This window comes from Loa loa (genome assembly GCF_000183805.2).
Source record: "Loa loa unplaced genomic scaffold supercont3.196, whole genome shotgun sequence".
Lineage (NCBI taxonomy): Eukaryota > Metazoa > Nematoda > Chromadorea > Rhabditida > Onchocercidae > Loa > Loa loa.
This window is the reverse complement of record NW_018108376.1, coordinates 94,007-113,417: the sequence shown is the minus strand read 5'-3', so window position 1 is coordinate 113,417 and position 19,411 is coordinate 94,007. Positions and strand designations below refer to the sequence as shown.

The 19,411-nt window shown below is 25.8% G+C and overlaps 2 protein-coding genes across 2 annotated transcripts; one reads left to right on the top strand and one right to left on the bottom strand.

The window, feature by feature from the left end:
• Positions 1-1,506: 1,506 nt before the first annotated feature.
• Positions 1,507-2,380, top strand: LOAG_05763 (U6 snRNA-associated Sm-like protein LSm6; the record flags this gene model as incomplete). Its single annotated transcript, XM_020446964.1, has 3 exons — positions 1,507-1,597; positions 2,048-2,161; positions 2,352-2,380. 3 exons carry the CDS (start codon positions 1,507-1,509, stop codon positions 2,378-2,380), a joined length of 234 nt encoding a protein of 77 aa, XP_020302756.1.
• Positions 2,381-5,453: 3,073 nt separating this feature from the next.
• Positions 5,454-13,859, bottom strand: LOAG_05762 (calcium-transporting P-type ATPase; the record flags this gene model as incomplete). Its single annotated transcript, XM_003141299.1, has 18 exons — positions 5,454-5,588; positions 6,019-6,141; positions 6,533-6,674; positions 6,805-6,920; positions 7,179-7,298; positions 7,590-7,738; positions 7,975-8,145; positions 8,407-8,569; positions 8,745-8,837; positions 9,331-9,519; positions 9,892-10,114; positions 10,665-10,807; positions 11,527-11,595; positions 12,083-12,235; positions 12,721-12,829; positions 12,926-13,113; positions 13,500-13,637; positions 13,812-13,859. 18 exons carry the CDS (start codon positions 13,857-13,859, stop codon positions 5,454-5,456), a joined length of 2,472 nt encoding a protein of 823 aa, XP_003141347.1.
• Positions 13,860-19,411: the final 5,552 nt, after the last annotated feature.

Here is a 19,411-nt window from a genome sequence, read left to right as displayed (position 1 = left end):
CTACTATTTAGTTATATATATATATATATATATATATATAAAGCATCCATAAGCGGTAATTTATCTTTCTTTCCGTTTTGTGATTTTCAAAATGTTTTAAAGAAAGAAATAGAAGAAAAAAGGAATATGAAATAATAATTTTTATCGTTGTTTTATGCTCCAATACGATGGTATTTTATAAAAAGATAATATTTAATAATTATTTAATGGTGGTGAAGTGAGTTCTTATTTTCAAAATAATATTTGGTAATTAATTAGTGGTAATAGGATGAAGTTTAGAAGTTTTGGCAAAATTCTCTTTTAATTATGTAATTTATCAATGATTAAGTTATCGTTATCATTTTACCTTCTTTTTTTTTTTCTGATGTAGGTGAAGTTCATGATTTTAGTCTTAATTTCGATATGATTATTTTCTGGTACAGTAGTATGGTATAGATGATTAGCTGAAGGTATATGATTAATGTAAGCTTTAGGGAAAAGAAAAAGAATTACTGTGATGGTAGGATAAAGTGAGCATACTGTATTTTGCATACATGTTTGTTAATTAACTGCAATCCATAATTAATTACTGTCATTTTGGGATTTTGCTTAATCATTCAGATTGGAAATTGCTGATAACTGGGGAGGATAGTATTGGATTTGGTCAAATTTTTTTCTAACCAAAAAATAGTTGACAATTGATCAAAGAACAACCGGAAACGGTATGGTCATTTTATCTTTTTGAATAAGAGATACTTACAGTTTGTGAGATAAAGGTTAAGATTCTAATTTTTTTTTTTCCATCGGATTAAATATCTTTCCTATTCGAAGAATAGTTTAATAATGATGATTAGATGGAGATTATTGGCGATGACATGTTGATGAATGTGATTCAAGCTATCAGGTTGCTCAAATCTGAATTTGGTAAAGGTTTCGAGAATGCATACGATTGATTAGTGCTAATTGAAAATGACCGGATAGGGACACGATTGATTAGTGCTAATTGGAAATAACCGGATAGGAGCACGATTGATTGGTGCTAATTGAAAATAACCGGATAGGGACACGATTGATTAGTGCTAATTGAAAATAACCGGATAGGGACACGATTGATTAGTGCTGATTGGTAGTGCTAATTGGAAAATAACCGAATAGGCTATCCGGTTTAAATAGATCGATGATGATGAAGCCTTTTCATATTAATTGTTCCGTTTCATCCTGTAATTGTGATGCTCAATCTTTCAATCAAATATAAACATTTTTAGCATTCATATGGCTTACTGCTTTAACTAATTTTTGACATTTCCGGAAATTAATATGTTCTTACATTGATATATATGCTTCATTTTATAACCTCATAACTTGAACTGTTACCGGATATGGTTGTTACAGGTAGCAATACAGTAATACAGCAGTACGGTACAAAAGAATATGGAATCATTTTTTTTCCGGTTAAAAATGTTTCATTCATATGCGAAGGAACATGTTTATGCTCATTTTTGATTAATTTCAATTTCATAATTTTAGATGAGTCGACGTCAAAATCCAAGTGAATTTTTGAAACAAATAATTGGTAAACCTGTTGTTGTGAAGTTAAATTCTGGTGTTGATTATCGAGGTAATGCTTGAATTTAGTGATATTTATTGTGATTATTTGAGATTTTTAAATTTTCTTAATTTACTTAAATTTCTTTGATATTATTTATTGAATCATCATGTTGGTACTCTAAAAAGTCTTATTATAACATAAAATTCTAGTGAAATAATAGTAAAAATAATAATAGTCTCTCTAGCAATTCATTGATTAACCTTAATATGCAGCAAAATTTAGCATGAGATTAAAATTTACCTTTCAAACTTTTAACCCTCACATAACCTTTAACCTTCGGAATCATTTCATATAATTCAAGCATTAAGCATGGAAATTATCAGTTTGAAATTGTGAAAAAAAAAAAATTACGAAAGGTTTTTTTTTGTTTTTTTTTTTAGTCATGACAAGTTATAATATATGATGATTGATGTGTAAGGCAGTATATGATGATATGCAATATAAACCGTATATTATTAGGTATTTTATCATGTTTGGATGGTTTTATGAATATTGCATTGGAGCAAACGGAAGAATATTCTAATGGACAGTTGAAAAACAAATATGGTGATGCATTTATTCGAGGAAATAATGGTTTGTTTTAGTTTGAAATTTTAATTTTAAATAATGAATAAAAAAAATTGTGAAAAAAAAAGAGTAAGACTATTCTATACAAAGATGTTTCACATCTAAATACCAGAGCACTAAAAGTTCCGTTACTTTTTCATTCAATTTATTTAAAATGGTAATTTTAATTATCAATTAAAAAAAAATTTAATTTCAGTACTTTATATCAGTACACAAAAGCGTTAATAATGGCAAAGCGGCAAAGTAACGAGGAAAATTGTAGTAGTTACTCTGTTGATTATTTATGTGAAAAATTGATTAAACACGATATAACATTTGTTACAATTTCCCTAATTTTGATCTCTTATTGCTTTTCATTGTTAATGGACATTGAAAATTACATTTTAAAAAAAAATATTTGTTTGAACAAGAAAGGAAACGAAAAAAAATTTCATTTCCATCAATGTTCATTTTTACAACACATATATCGTTTTTTATTTAATTTCTTTTAATTCATTTCTACTTGTTACCAACATATTAAAAATTGAATGAATGAAACGAAAAATGTTATCAACACATCATATGATTTGAAAAGATATAGTTATCGATTCAAAGAATTGTAAATAGATCTTATCATACTTCTTTTATCACTCCTTAATTAATCATATTCGATCGGAATGATGCATGCAAATTTTTGACAGTATTCGATTAAAGAGAAAATATTGCATATCCTATCATTTACTTTAATTTTCTTTGAACCAAAAACATCTATCCATTTTTAGATACATTATCACAGATACATATATAAACAAATGACAAATGTATGATTTCCAACTGTTTTAAAATTTCATAATTTAAAAAAAAAAAAAACCTATAATGAAGGAAAATTATTTTATATGCGAAATAATTATTCTTTTATAAATAAACAACAAAGAGAACTAAAGAAAAAATGAAATAAACAGAAAGGCCTCATTTTTCGTGTCATTTGAACAAAAAAAGAAGGAATAATTAAAACTTGAGAGACTATTTTTTTCTTTTTGAATTTTAAAATATAAAATTCGATATTTCTTGTGGGCAGATATGCTGTAAAATAATCATTATCTTCTATTCATTTAGTAATATCTTTCCAGCAAAATTTAATAATTGTAATGATATGTTTAAAACGAAAATATCATATCCAAGAGTAATTTTAACATGATATAACATAGAATGTTTAAGAATAAACGCATAATTTGCCAAACGCACGTCAAATAATAAGATAGATTAGTTGCTGTATAATGTCGAATAATTTAACGTATTGCTAATTTTGATTATGCTAATTCTATTGCTAAGAAAATTTCGGCTTGAAAGTTGAATTTTTTTTTTTAGAATGGCAGTGAAATAAATCGAAATAATCAAAAAAAAGAAAAAAAAAAGCGTCAATAAAATAGATTGGTTGCTGTACAATATCAAATAATTTAGCATATTGCTAATTTTGATTAGATATTCGATTTGAAAGTTAAATTTATAATGATGGTGAAGTAAATTTGAAATAATTAATTTAAAAAATAAAAAATCCTGAAATTTCCTTAGGAATTTTAAAAGAAATCCTGAATAAAATTGCTGCCGGTTTTATTATACAACTTTGTAAATTTATGAGAAATTTAAAAAATGTTCATTGAAATAGAAAGTTTTATAAAAGAATTAATTATTAAAACCTGAAATCACTCATTTGCATAACCATATTTGTATAAAATAATGGAATATAAAAAATATAACAGATGCTATAATAAGGAGGAAAATAAACAAAACAACATTACAGAATATGATTAAAAAATAGAAAGTTTAGAAAAAAATAGTTAAGATAGTTCCTATTAATTTTTTAACAAATTTCCTATATCATTCATATTTCGTTGTAAAAAAAAAATGAAATAAAACCTCGAAATTTTGCATGATAAGTGAACAAATAACAAGCATTTATAGTTTTGCCATAAATTATCCAGTAATATGAAAACATTGATACTTGAATATGATAAAAATTTATCATATCTCTATCATGTAGTCATTACATCTAAATGATATTTATTTTTCGAAGGAGAAAATAGATCAGACAACAAAATGAAGAAAAAAAAAAGGAATCATTGGAATTTATCTCTCTCCAATTTTCCTTTTTTATGATACAAAATTTTTTCAACTAAATTTTATTCAGTACAACAACTGATGAATAATTGATGATAAGTGTTAAAAATTCCCAGTTTCTTCGATGATCATATATGGTGTTTTCTTCAACTTTAATTCCAAATATTTCCTTGCTTCAGCAACAATAAAAACTACTGATGTAAGCATTGTTAGAAAGATCAAATCTGTAATAATTAATGATAATATAAATTTTATCATCTAAAAGTTAAAGATAGCTTAGAATGAAGGAAATAGCTTTACATCTTCGTCAAGATAGTTTATATTACTAAATTACTATGTGAAACTTTTTCCTCTCATAACAATAAACAAACTAATCAATTGTTATAGAAAAAAAAACAGCTTTTCCTCAACGAATCAAACATGAAAAGGTGAGAAACCAAATTAATAAAAGTATTTTGTAAAATATTTCATTTCTTTCAACAATCAAATTTGAAAATGCAAAAATGATGATATCAAGAAGCAATTTCAAATGTGAAAAATAAACTGCAAATAAATGAAAGACAGGAAAGGAAATGAAAATATCAGCAGTAGCCTCCTCCCCCCCTCAAAAAAAAGAAAAAATAAATTCCCAAAGTTTAATTATCCAAGTTAGTGCCAATATATTATTACATATTGTCTATATTCAATATCAAAATGTTTTTGATATTATCTTCTATGATTAGAGTAATTTTATCTCTTAAATTGGTGATACTATAACAAATATACAAATATGCATATGAACAAAATAAATTATTATTTGATTGAAAATTTTCAAAAATAGAAAATTTTACCGTATAAACTTAATGCTTCAGTTTGAAAAAATTTTTTGCAACAGAGGAAAATATATTACTGCTAACTGGCAAAAAATAGATCCAAATACAGCAAAACAAAACATACGATTCCTGAAAAAGAAACATTCAAGATACTACAATTTCTTTTAATAATGTTTACGTACATGAATTATTGTTGGAGGTTAGGCAATTCAGGATGAAAAGCGTACCAAAAAGAAAAAAAATTAAAGAGTTAAATTTCTTTAATTAAAAATTAAAAAAAACTGAAAAATCAAACTTTTGAAGATTTACATTTTATAGAAAATTCAAGTTTACAAAAACCTAGAATTCGAATTTGTCTTTTTATTTCATTTTTTAACAATAATACAAACTCACCTCAATAAACCAATTTCCCATATGAATTTCCTACTTGAACGACAAGCAAGCGCGTTCCACATGTCAAATAAAACGAAACATGTAAACGTCATTGTTGTATCACGTGGTGTTACTTTGTTATCTGCTGACATCTAAAACCAGTGTTACATTTTCTTCAAGCCGAATATTTTTAACTTCATAAGATTTTTCAAAAAAAAAAGAAAAGATTCTGAGCCGGAAATATGAAAAACATCATTCAACATCAACCAGATCATTACCATTCAGTATTCAATGGAATATATTATTTGATTAAAATCATAAGTGTGACCGATGAAGAGAAAAAATTATATCCGATGTTTAGTAATTAATAACAAAAGTGGTAAATAGCAGTGTAACAACAATTAATAATAATTAATAAAAATGGATAAATAATAATGATAACAAACAAAAACAATAATAAAAATCTTGATTTTTCTGATAAAGGTTAAATTGAAAGTAAGAAAAGGAGAAGGAGAAAGACAAAAAGACAGAGAATTAATCTCAGAAATTTCAAAGAATTAGAAATTCTGATAAATTACTTACTTCTTTATAAAAAACAGAAAGTGTTCCGGTAATAATAATTGCTGCAGATATTAAAATATTAGTTATAAAAGCATTATTTATCATTGGTTGCCGTACGTCTCGCGGAGGTTGACGAATTATATCCTGAAATTTGAAAATTAACGAAAAGAAATATGAGTGATATTTATATCATTGACAATCAGTAATGCATCTGTCTCATTGATGCATTCTTTTTTTACCATAAAATTCCACTAAATCTTTTATTTTATCGTTCTTCCTCCCTTCATCCACGTCGTGAGCATAACATAATGTCTCTTCCTACCATAGTCTTATTGACTAATTTGATACAAAAGAAAATCCATTCCAGTTTGGAGATAAAATAAAAATTTTGCAAAAAAGAAAAGTGTACTAATCTAAAGAAGAAATATTCGTATTCCAGGAGTAAGCATGCAAAAGTTGAGTGAAAATAAACAAATCGGTACCTGAGTTAAACTTACCCTATAGTTAAACCTAAAACTTTAAGAGTTAAACTTACCCTATCAACAGGTTCAACACCAAGACTTTGCGCTGGTGGTCCATCCATAATGATGTTAATCCAAAGTATCTGCATGGCATTCAACGGATTTTCAAATTCAAATAATGTTGAAATTGCAATCAATGATAAAGCTGCCACACTTCTGAAATCATCAACATTAGATGAGAAATTGAAAATTTTTTTTTTGACTTTCCAGTAGAAAAACCAAAATTTTGGTCTTTTTTTTAATTCAAAATTTTGAAATAAATTAGAAAAAGCAATAGAAAACCAACGTGCTTAACTGAAAGCGCACAAAATTAGTGATATTATGATAAATGCCTTTCCCTTCTTCGATGGCTGCTTGAATCGTATAAAAATCATCATCTGTAAGTATCATATCGGCTGCTTCCTAGAAAAAAAAAAAAAAAAAAAGAAAATGCAATAGCTAAGCCCTTCTCTAGTCATACGAGCCATCAGCCCATAAAGTATGTTTTAATTAATCGAATTATTGCATTTAAGCAAAACCGTCAATTTCCACAAATTCGATTATTTTAGCTGCATAAGTTTGAAAATAAAACTAATTGTTGAAATCTTAAAACTCACTGAAAGTTTATGTCAACTTATTTTAATGACTCAATATGACATATTTTTCAAAAGATCATTTTACCTTGCACACATCAGTACCAGTGGAACCCATTGCAATGCCAATATCGGCTTTCTTTAGTGCAACAACATCATTTACGCCATCACCCGTCATTGCCACTACCTCTCCCATATTTTGCAATGCCTTGAAAATTTGATTAACTTTGAAATTCTATCAGGATACTGCTAATTACTGTATGAGAAAGAATGATGGAAATCAAACAAAAAAAAAAAATCACAAATCACAACTGAATACGTCATGGGACCCATTTTTTTAGCGGTACTGAAAAGTAAATATTTATAAAAAACGAAATAGATGATGTAAGGGCTAGAAGATTCTAGCAAACCCTACTTTCAAATTTAAATTCGAAATAAAAATGAGGTTCTTGGAAAAAGTCACTGATTGAGGAAAAAGATAATCAAGAAACAAACATACTTTGACAATTCGTAATTTATGCTTCGGAGATGAGCGATAAAATATTGTTACTGATTTGATTACTCGTTCGAGATCCAGATCTGTCATTCGATCCATTTCAGAACCAGATAAACACACATCACCAGCCGTGAACAGTTTCAAATGAGCACCTGCAATGAGGCTGTATGTATGTGTAGGAGGAATAGAAATTAAAACTGCAAAAAAAAAAAAAAACTTTCCGAACTTCTAGGGGAAGTTTCGCCTAGAAGTTTGGAAGAATTTTTTAAAATAGTTTTTACTCTTTGTTCTAATACTTCAAAATTAAGTTGATAATAAGTGAAAGATTATTCAAATTTTCAATAAATTTGATTTAGAAACGAAATATTTTGAAATTTGCTAACTATACCAATGCTACAGGCTGTTTCCAGAGCATCACCGGTAACCATTTTAACTTTAACACCAGCTGACTGGACAATTTCAATGCTTTCTGCAACACCCGGCCTTAGTGGATCCACAATACCTACCATTCCAGCATAGCATAATTCTCGTTCATTGTAACCATAAGCCAAAGCTATTACTGTAATGGAGTAAAAGATGAAACCTGAATTAACTATCTGATGTTTTCAGTTAATAAATCAAATTTAAGCGATGAAGCATAGCATAAAGTAAGATGGAGGAAGAGATAGTGAAAAAAAAAATAGAAAAGAAGCGAGAAATATGAAGTTAAAGTATACTAATTGTAAGAAGTTACACTTCATATGCGTCACTGTCTTTAAATAAGGATGATGAAGAAATAATATGAAATTAAACGAAGGATAAATTAACATTTATAAATTACCTCGTAAACCACGTGAACCTAAAGATCGACTGGTTTCCATGAAACGTTCCTTTGCAGCATCAGTTAGTTTGATCGGATTTGTATCGCCTTCCAAATATCCGGTACACATTTCCAATACACGGTCCAAAGCACCTTTTACAAATAACTCAGTTCGTCCGTTAGACTAAAATTTGAAAAACGAAAGATTATTTTGGAAAAAAAAACATCAAGAAATCCACTAAAATGTATTATCCGGAAATTAGATAGACCGAACTAATTTTTCTCGGGAAGACATTGATCAAGGAAAGAAAAGTTACCTGACGTAGTGAAATGGAACCAAAATTCAGACTAACCCGAACATGTTCACACTGCACAGCCATAAACTTGGATTCTGATGTGAATGGTATTTCTTTGATTAGCTTGTAATTTTTCACTTGCTCATTTAGTTGCGTCTGAAAGATAAAATCCAATTAAATACTGGAATTAGATATTTAAAATCTAAAAATTATGGGCAATTCATTTCTCAATTTTGAATTTTCGAAATTTATTTCAAGAATAAAACTCGAAAAAATAGCACACACCCACCACACACACACACAAGATAGCACACATACCTACACTTCAATTCATACAAATAATAACTATACTAGCACATAAAAAAATATTTATATTCAAATTTAACTGCAACATAATTTAAAAACTTCAAAAATCAAAAATAAGTGGTCGTTGTTCTCCTTACTCTTACTCTAATATAATTATATGAATAATACTTAAACTTACCAAAAAAAGTACAGAAGTACAAATTCAAGCTTAACATCACAAATTTCAAAATTGAAAGAGAATTGATTCATACTCTTATCTTGATCTATACTAGCATTACGCATAAACAATATAAAAGTCCTAATTTAAACCTCAAATATTCTGTATTATCCAAAAATCAACAACCTTCATTCCGAGGACCAGAAGAGCACCTTCTGTTGGTTGCCCAATCAATATCCCATCCGATATAATTGCATTATTACAAATGCAACCAATTTCAATTACACGACTTATTGATGGATGCGAATAACCAACAACACGTTCGCTACCCACTATGCATAATCCACCTTCTAATGAATATCCAACACCTAATACCTAAAATTAGAAATATATATATGTCAACTCATAAAAAAAAGAAAAAAGAGAAAAAGAAAACCAAATATTCGACGAAATCAGCAAATTTTCTAATACAATTCAAATCAAAATTTGAACTTTTCAAAGAATTCTCGTAAAATTATTAAAACTGAAAAGTTAATAATGCAAAATCCTTTAAATATGCTTGAAAAATAATTAAATTTTTGCCAACTTATAAATAAATATTTTCCATTTCCATGAATTTTTCATAGTTCTTCCAAAAACTTATCAAAACATAATTATGCATTTGATCATGATGACTTAATCACTTTCTATTAAATCAGAAAAACCATAGTAATAAACATAATTTGATTCAATAGATTGTAAGCTTACATCAGCTACTTGTCCATCAGCAGAAACGACAACAACTGCAGTCATTTCATTCTTTGTCAATGTACCCGTTTTATCGGAGCATATTACCGTAACACATCCGAGAGCTTCAACTGCTGGTAATTTCTTCACCACTGCTCGACGAGATGCCATACGTATTACACCAATTGCAAGCGTAACTGCTACTACTATGGGAAGACCTTCTGGAATTGCTGCTACTGCCAAACTAAAAATTAAAAGAAAATTATTCAACTGTCATCATTTTATGTCATCATTTAATTTATTTACTAAAAAATGAAATTGTTATTTGAATTATTTGAGTTCCAATTGTTTCCTGCTACCTTTGCATAAAAAATAAACAGAAGAAAATCTCAAATGGTCTAATAGAATCCTTAAAAATAAAAATAAAAAAGAAAAAAACTTTGGAAAATATCGTAGGCACTTTTAAAATTTCTCCTCAACTGTATAATAGATAATATTCTTAAGAGATAACTTATCTTCGATAAATGCTATCATCGATGCTCAGAGACTATCACCCCTATTATATGATCACACTCAAATAGTCGAAATCAAATTATTATATTACACTTTTTTTTTCCGGATAAAGAACTGATCGATATATCTTCTTTTTTTTTTTTTTTTTACAGATACCTTATATATGAGGAGAGCATTGTTAAGTAACATTCATCTATTTGATAATATGTCATCTATTGTATGTATAATTAATCAAATACACAACAAAAATTATTGTTTGAAAAGATCTAAATTGAAATTACCTTACAGCAATCCTGAACATATCTAATGTATTACGTCCTTGAAATAAACCAATAAAAAATATGATAATTATTATTGCAAATGAATATAATGATAATTGCTTGCCTAAATAATCCATACTATTTTGTAGTGGTGTTTTAGGTGCCTGAAAAAGTAGAAAAAACATTTTTTTCCAAAACAAAACTTTTAAGTTCAATTAATTACTTTTCTTAGCATTTATTAATTACACCAGAAGAACTTCTCCATGTTTAATTAAATGCAATAATAGATAATTGAGGCATAGGACAGATAAACAATAAAATAATTTAAATTAATCACTAATAATTCAGATAAATCAATATAATCCTTTCTAAATGAAATAATTATGAAAGACTTGAATCATACAGTAATTCCCGTCAAGTAATTTTTACCGTATTTTCCGTTTTTTTTTTTTTTTTAATAATTTAACGCTGTTGCTATTAGTAAATTATCAAAATAATCTATTTGAGCTCCCCAAAACATATCTTTATCAATAATTAATGATCAATATGCATTATGATAAAATCTGATCGCTAATTCTGATGGTCTCTTTCATGCCAAAATTTTCTTTTGCATTCAATTATATGGCAAAATTTCTTGCTACAGAAGGGAAATTTCTTTAAATGCTAACTATCTTAATGAAGACTACATCTTCAGTGAATATTATGTTAAAATGGAATCACATAAGGTTGATGGTGGAATTGGTTTAAGAAGCAGTAAAAATCTAAGCAGTAAAATCTGGATATTAAATATACAATTATTATTTGTTATTCAAAAATGAAAAAATTTGTCAACAAATTAATAAAATGAAAAAAAAAAAACTATTTTCCTTCAAAATTGACTAACTTCCTCCGCTTGCATCATTTTAAAGACTTCACCAAAACGAGTATGTGCTCCAGTACCAATAACAATTCCCTAAAAATCTTTTAAAAATCACAAAAAATTCCGCATAAACAAAATGAACCAATAAAGATACCGTTCCATATTTATGTGATCTAAAAATTCAATCACAAATGGAAATTAGAGCTTGTAATAAAATAGCATTACTTTAATATAAGTAGTTTAAAGTACTAGAAACTTTCACTAAAAATATCATCACATTAAAAATATCAGCATTTATGTACGTACGCATTTTATCACACTGCTAAATATTTTCGATAATCCAACTATAATATTTTAAGTACTGGCAATTTAAATGGCTCAGAAAAAAACAATTTTAGTTTCTGTTAAATTTTAATTCAAATATTTAACTAATCTAATTCTATTCTAATTTTTTAATTGAATTTTTCATCATCATTTTGACTGTTATAACATTTTCTAAATGAATTATCGTATTGTAATTACCAATCATCTTAATTTCAGTCACTTTTTTTTCACAAAAAATTTTATCAAAATGTAATACCTTGCCATGACCACCTCTGACCAATGTACCCATATATACAACATTATCAACATGATCAAAACTTTCACTACGAGATGTTAATGATCTAACATACTTATGCCTTGGTTCCAATTCACCAGTAAACGAGGATTCATCTACTTGCAAATCAATCGCCTGAAATTTAATTTAATCTCACACGTGCATTGGAAGTTATTTTTAACAACTGAAATCAATTGCTTCTTTCGGTTCAATCAAATTGTTGCATATCATAAACAAAGAACTACACTTCACCTACAGGATAAAGAAGAGAATCATTGAAATAATCAATTTACAATAAATAGAAAATTAAAAAAATATATATATATATGTGACATATATGAAATATTGGTAAACGAATCACGAAGTATTTAAACTACGTGAAATAAACATACGGAAAAGGGAAAGTATTAAGTTGAAAGATTGCTTTAAAATTATAAATACTGCATCGAAGATGATGAAAGTCATTTCCATCCCGTTACGGCTTATATCATATCATTGTTAAGGCAACAAAATGCAGCAGCAATTTCCATTTTTCTTCTTTTTTTTTAATAAATTAAGTAAAGTAGTGAACATTTCATTTCAAATTTTCATACAATTCGAACATTTAACTGAATTTTTACCTCAAATAATCGTAAATCAGCTGGTATTCGATCACCAACATTCAACAACACAATATCACCAGGTACCAATTCTCGTGCCAAAAATTGCATTTCATGTCCACCACGTATTCTAAAAAGAGAAGAAAAAAGAAATTCAGAATATAAAGACTGTACAGTTTTCGCACAGATTAAGCACATAAAATATATGTAAAATAAGTAAACTTACGTGTGACATGTTGGTGGAACAAGTTTATTAAGATGTTCCAATGTTTTCTCGGATCGATATTCCTGTACAAATCCTACTGTTACAACAATAACAATCGCTACTGTAATACTTACTGCATCTTCACCTCGTCCCATTAATAACGATATTGCAGCACTTGTAAGCAATAAGATGATTAACGGATTATTGAACTGAAAAAATAAAGAAATTTTTTAATTTTTGAAAAAAAATGCTATAATTTTGATGAAAAAAGGATGAAAAGTTCTGATAAAAAAATTTTAAATTTGAAAATTTAAGATTGAAACTAATAAAGTATAAATCAAAAATTAAAAAATTAGATCAACTGTTCAAATTTTGACTAATTATTATAATGATTTAATATCTCAGTCTAATATTTATAGTGTACGATAACATACTTGTATGCTAAACAAATATATTTCAAATCATTTGCTACCATTAAACATAAAATAAGTTAAGCTAAACTTCTATTTCACACAATCAAATTATTACCAATGCAGACAGGCAATTTTCACATAAAATTTTATCAAAAAAATTAGCAAATAAAAAGGATGGAAACCTGATCCAGATACTTCCTCCATATAGGATAATGATTTTGTATATCAAATTCATTATAACCATTATATTTTTGTCGCCTAACTACTTCAGTTGATGATAATCCCTGTTTAACATCGGTTCGTAATGTATTCGCACATTCCTAAAATAAAAATAAAAAAAAAATTATGCATGAAATTTTTGGAAAACTTGAAATTTAAATCAAAACAATAACAAAAATACGAAATAATTTTATCAAAATTCTTAAACATTTAAAATTAATAATCCAAATTTAAATCAAACAAAAAATGAATGATTAGTAAAAGAAGATACATACCATACAAGAAAGGGTAGATGCTTGCAAAGCACTAACTGATTGTATCATAATGCCACCTTTCAATCCGGAATTATCAATTGCTATACCTGTTTTTTCATTCAAATTATTATTCTGACATTTTTGCAATTCTTGCTCCTATAAAAAAGCACGTAAAGTTGTTAGCGTATAAATCATACATTTTAAACAATCAATGAATCAATCAGTCAGTCAGTCAGTCAATCAATCAATCAATCAATTAATCATTTCATTAATCATTCATTAGTAAATAGTTAATTTGGTGAAATTTTCAAATTTTTAACAAAAAAAATCAGCTACTTATTTTCGATTTCTGCTTATTTTCTGTTAAAAATATAAAAATGTAACATATCCTAATTAGCTAATATAACATTAATTAGCTAATATAACATTCCCACTATATATCATATTTCCTTAGTATAATTGCAATATAAGTATTCGAAATAATTAAAATTAATCAGAATCAACTGATCTTTTCCTTCCTTACTTCATTTTCATCTTTTGTTATCAAATACAAATTACCAACATATCATATATTCTGTGTATCATTTACATATCATCCTTATTCATCCAATTTTGCTAACTATAGGAAATATCATTTAATAATGAATTATCCTAGCTTAATTTTTTAGCTTAAAATTTTACCATTGTGGAAATAGCATGTGATAATTGATGAGAAAAGATATAATAATTTAATTTGAAATCCTTCAACATATTTCTATCATTTCATCTTTGCATCATTGATAATTAATTATGGTTACATTGAAAAATATAAACAATTAATTTTGAGTGTTATTTAAAATAAGGAAACAAAATATTATCTCATTCGGTTTTATTTCAATCTTTTTTCTTTTTTCTCAATAAATTCATCCTACAGCTAATATGATCAACAAAAAATGAAAAAGAATTCTCTCATATGTTGATATATAACCAAGAAACGAACAGGAGTAATGGATTGTGAATGAAATACGGTAGACATGATTAAATATTACTAACAACAAAATCTTATCGTAACTTTCATCATTACGATAATTAATTTAATCATAACTAATTGTTACCCTATACAAATATACCTTGATTCATTGATACATTTGAATGAAAGAAGAGAATGAAATAAGCAAATAGACAAATATCACAATTTATGCCCATCTAAAAATTAATGCTCATTCTACGACAACAATAATAATGAATTTATTTTTACTTATTAAACATAATAATTATTATATAATGATAATTTTTAAAACAATAATGATATATTTTTAATTATTAAACATAATAATTCTTATACGATGGTAATTTTTAACACTATAATTATAATTATGATAATATATTACCATTTATATATAATTGTAATTAAAAACTTTAATCATTGTAGTTACGGTAATATATTATCACTTATATACAACCGTAATTAAAAATTTTAATTAATTTCCAATAAGATGAAGAGAAAACCATAACGATACATTACATTATGCAAAAATGATTTAGTTCGCGCTTTGTAATCATCTGTTAAGGATGTTAATGCGTTACTAGTTGATGTCATAAATGATCCCGAAATAATTGCATTTGATATAGCCGCTACATTATATGCAGTAGAAGTGACAGGTAAGCTATTATTAGTAGTACAAGCAATAGTAGCAGTAGTAGTAATAATAGTAGTAGTAGTAGTAGTAATAGTAGTAGTAGTAGAAGTAGAAATAATACTAACAGTCATTGTTGTTGTTGTTGTTGTTGTTGTAGCAGTAAAATTGTAGCAGTAGTAATTGATTGATAATATCGATGTCTATTTCGGCTGTTATATTTTTGTTTTTCTCTTGATTGATTTGTAAATCAAATTAATATATTTAATAAATCAATAAATAAATAAGATAATGATAAGGTATAACTACGATAGTAGTAATGCTATAAAATTAATCTTATTACCAAACATCTATAAATTATAGCACCAACCAATTGATATCACACAATAATTTACGTGGTATAAAAGTTGATTCAAAAAAAAAAAATTTCAATTTTAAGAGCTAAAACTACATATAATTTTTTTTAATCCTAATATGTAATTTCTTTATTTCAGAACAATTATCCCAATTTAATCTTTGAAATATCAAACAATACTTAAATTATTTATTTATTTTTAAATAATTGCTAATGCATTTTAAGAAACAATGTGTTATTCAGGAGAGATGGAAACAACGATAATACTCAAACAAAATGACAATTGTTCTGAAACAAAAAAAAAAAACCCATCAAAATGATTGGAATTTATCCAATTTTAACACTCACAATATTTTCAATTTAACACTTTCGTATCGCTTTGTACAAAAAAAAAAAAAGTGAAATCAATAAAGTCAAAATTAATTAAGCAACACAACCTTTCAAAATGATTGCTATTTATTTTTAAAAACTTCAACAATCGTATATTCAATTTCATTTTTAGCTAAAACCTTAAAATAACTTTTTTTTTCGAGGTATTTCAACAAATATAAATAATATTTGTAACTTGTAATGTAAAAAGTAACACATATATGCAAAAAAGTATTCATTGAAATTGATTTGATATAATCAAATTGTTTGCCAAAATATAAAGAAATGAAAAATTGCTGAATACAATTGAATTAGAAAATTTACCAACCGATTTATCAATAATTTTATAGCTAATGCTTTAATCAATAATAAAAAGTTTATGCAAAACTTCAATAAACGAAAAGAATAATTGTCACTTTCTTTCTTCCTTTTTTCTTTTTTTTTTTTGTATCAGAAAATAAAAATCAAAATTATCAGGAGGAAAACTGCTACAAATAAAATTGAAACTGAACAATTAATTGAAGTTTTTATGGTTATTATTAAATGATTTACAACTATTTATTCCAATAAAGCTATCGTTGAAATGATAATTTGATTATATTAAATTGAAATATTTCACCTAATCAAATTAAAAACACAATTGATATAATCCTGATAATATTGAGTAATTAAATAATTGGTTTTTTTTTCTTTTTTTTTGCAATATCAAGTAATTGATACTTTCATATATTTTATCCTTATTTATCCATTCCAGTACTAAATAAATCTGATATTTGGCATTGTTGTAAGATAAAGGTTATATTTAATAATGATATTTAATAATTAAAATCACGATTCCATTATATTAGTAGGTTACATTTAATAATAATATTTAATAATTAAAATTACGATTTCACTATATTAGTTTTTTTTTCCTTTCATAACGAGAAACTACTCTGACTTTTTTTCATTTATATCATAAATCATTAGGTTCAAAAATGATAAATCCCGTTCATTTGAAAATATCCTTTAATCAAAACTTTTAACATTTTAGTTAAACTTGAAATAACACTGTAATATATGAAAAACAAAAAAAAAGGGACATGAATTTTTATAACTCAAGAAATTAGGTAATAAATTTAAAAAGAAAATATATAACCACTTTCATATTGTATGCAATAAGTCAGAGTTAAAGCATATATACTGTAATCCGAAAGAATGTGAACTAATTATATCTAAGCAAGATGAAGCTTAAGAAAATTTTGATAAAGATCCCAAAATTAAATCAATTCTATCTTTGGTATAGGAGTAAAGAACTAATCGAACTATCTAGTAGATGGATTCATTCAAAAGTTTCTCTCAGGATAACTAGAGTAACGCTATGAGATCAACATCAATGGTACATTTGGTGAATTATTGATTTAGTCTGGAACTATTACTTTTAATACAATTAATTCGTTAATCATATTTAGAGCAATAAATGAATTCATCTAAAAATCTTTTGCTGATATGATTTCAATGATAAATCACTTATCACAACTATTTGCATAGCTTTACAATCATTTTAATATTATTCAAATTTTTAAACAAATTTCATCTTGAAATATTATTAATAATAGAATTGTTTTTTTTAAAAAAAAAAGTTTAAACATTAAAATTTCAAAATTACAATATTTCATATGAGAGATTTTGCGTGATGGAAAGGTCAAATTTTAACAGTTATAAGTTTAAAATTAATTTTTGAAAAAGATTAATGAAAAATTGATAAAGAAAAGGGTAAAAGGAAAAATTAGCATCTGTTGTTTCCTAAAACATTTTTGTTAAATAAAATGATTGCTTACTGCTTTTTTTTTTCAGCTCTCCCTCTCTCTCTTTCTCTCTCCCTCTCCCTCTCTCTCCTCATTCAACAATTATGTTTTATCACCAATATTCATTGGAAAATGTTTAGGGTGGAAAAAAAAAGTGGCGCTTTTTGATTGGAATAAACTAAATGCGCTTACCATTTACTTTCGTGAAGAGAAACTAATTTATATTTGTAAATGGTAACTGACTATAAGACTGTACGAGAATGCATCATTTGATAAGTAATATATCTAAATTGAAATTGAACATGAAATTTAACTATTATCATAAAATTTTATAAAAATTAAAAATTTGCATACAAATTTTAAGCATTTATATGAAATCGGAAAAAAGAAAAACAATTTACATGTATTATAAAAATAAAAATAACAGAAAAAAACAAGGAAAAAAATGAAGGAAAGGTCAAAAGTTTTAATGAAAATTAAAAGCTATCATACATAATTAAAATGATATTGAAAATTTACATATAATTTACATTGAATTTATATTGCCATATTTGAAGAAAAAAGAAAATTCAAAAACTTATGTGAGGAATTTGAAAAACTTGCATTCAAATTAAATTTTAGGCAAAAATGAAAACTCTGATAAAATTTTTAAAAATTCCAAAAATTTACGAAATATTAGAAATCTTAGAAATTAACACAAGATTTTAACATCATGTAAAAAATAATGTAATAAAAATGGGGGAAAAAAAACGGCGAAAGAAATTAGGCAATAAATTTAAAATGTAAAAAACTAGGAAAAGGGAATATACACATTTAAAAGAATAAATCATATATAAATTATTTGATAATTACAAATTACTCATTTATTTATTAGTTTTTTTATACTTAAGAATTTTGAGAGTAGCAGCACTAGAAAGTAATAATTTATGAATAATTAAAATTTATCAAATAGCAATAACTACCTTATTTCTATTTATCCAACTCTTTTAGCAGAAATTTCAATAGCTCAAAAAATAAAAAGAGAAAATTTTATATTCCTATGATATGCTAGCATTGTCAATATTAACCTATTTTTTATATGCACTGTCAAATTTAAATAAATATGTAAAAGAAAAAAAATGAAAAAATGATATGGTAACAATAATAAGCATTAAACCTAAAAATTCTTCTAGCAATAAAAAAAAAGAAAAGAAAACAAACATTAAAAAACTGCCAATATTTAGGGGAAAAAAATACAAATATCCTGGAATGATTTTGAATGAAATTAAAAATTTTAATCAATATTTTGTCAAAAAACATAATATTTTAGTGATTGAAACTTAAATTAACTCTGCATACAAGGATATTTTAAGGTGCAAAAAATTACAACAAATATTTTAAAAAAACAACCAAATACTTAAATATATAAAACTAAGTATACAAAATAATTTGAAAAAAAAATTTTTTTTCTTTTTAGAAGAAATTGATGATAACTTTTAAAGCATTCATTTGAAC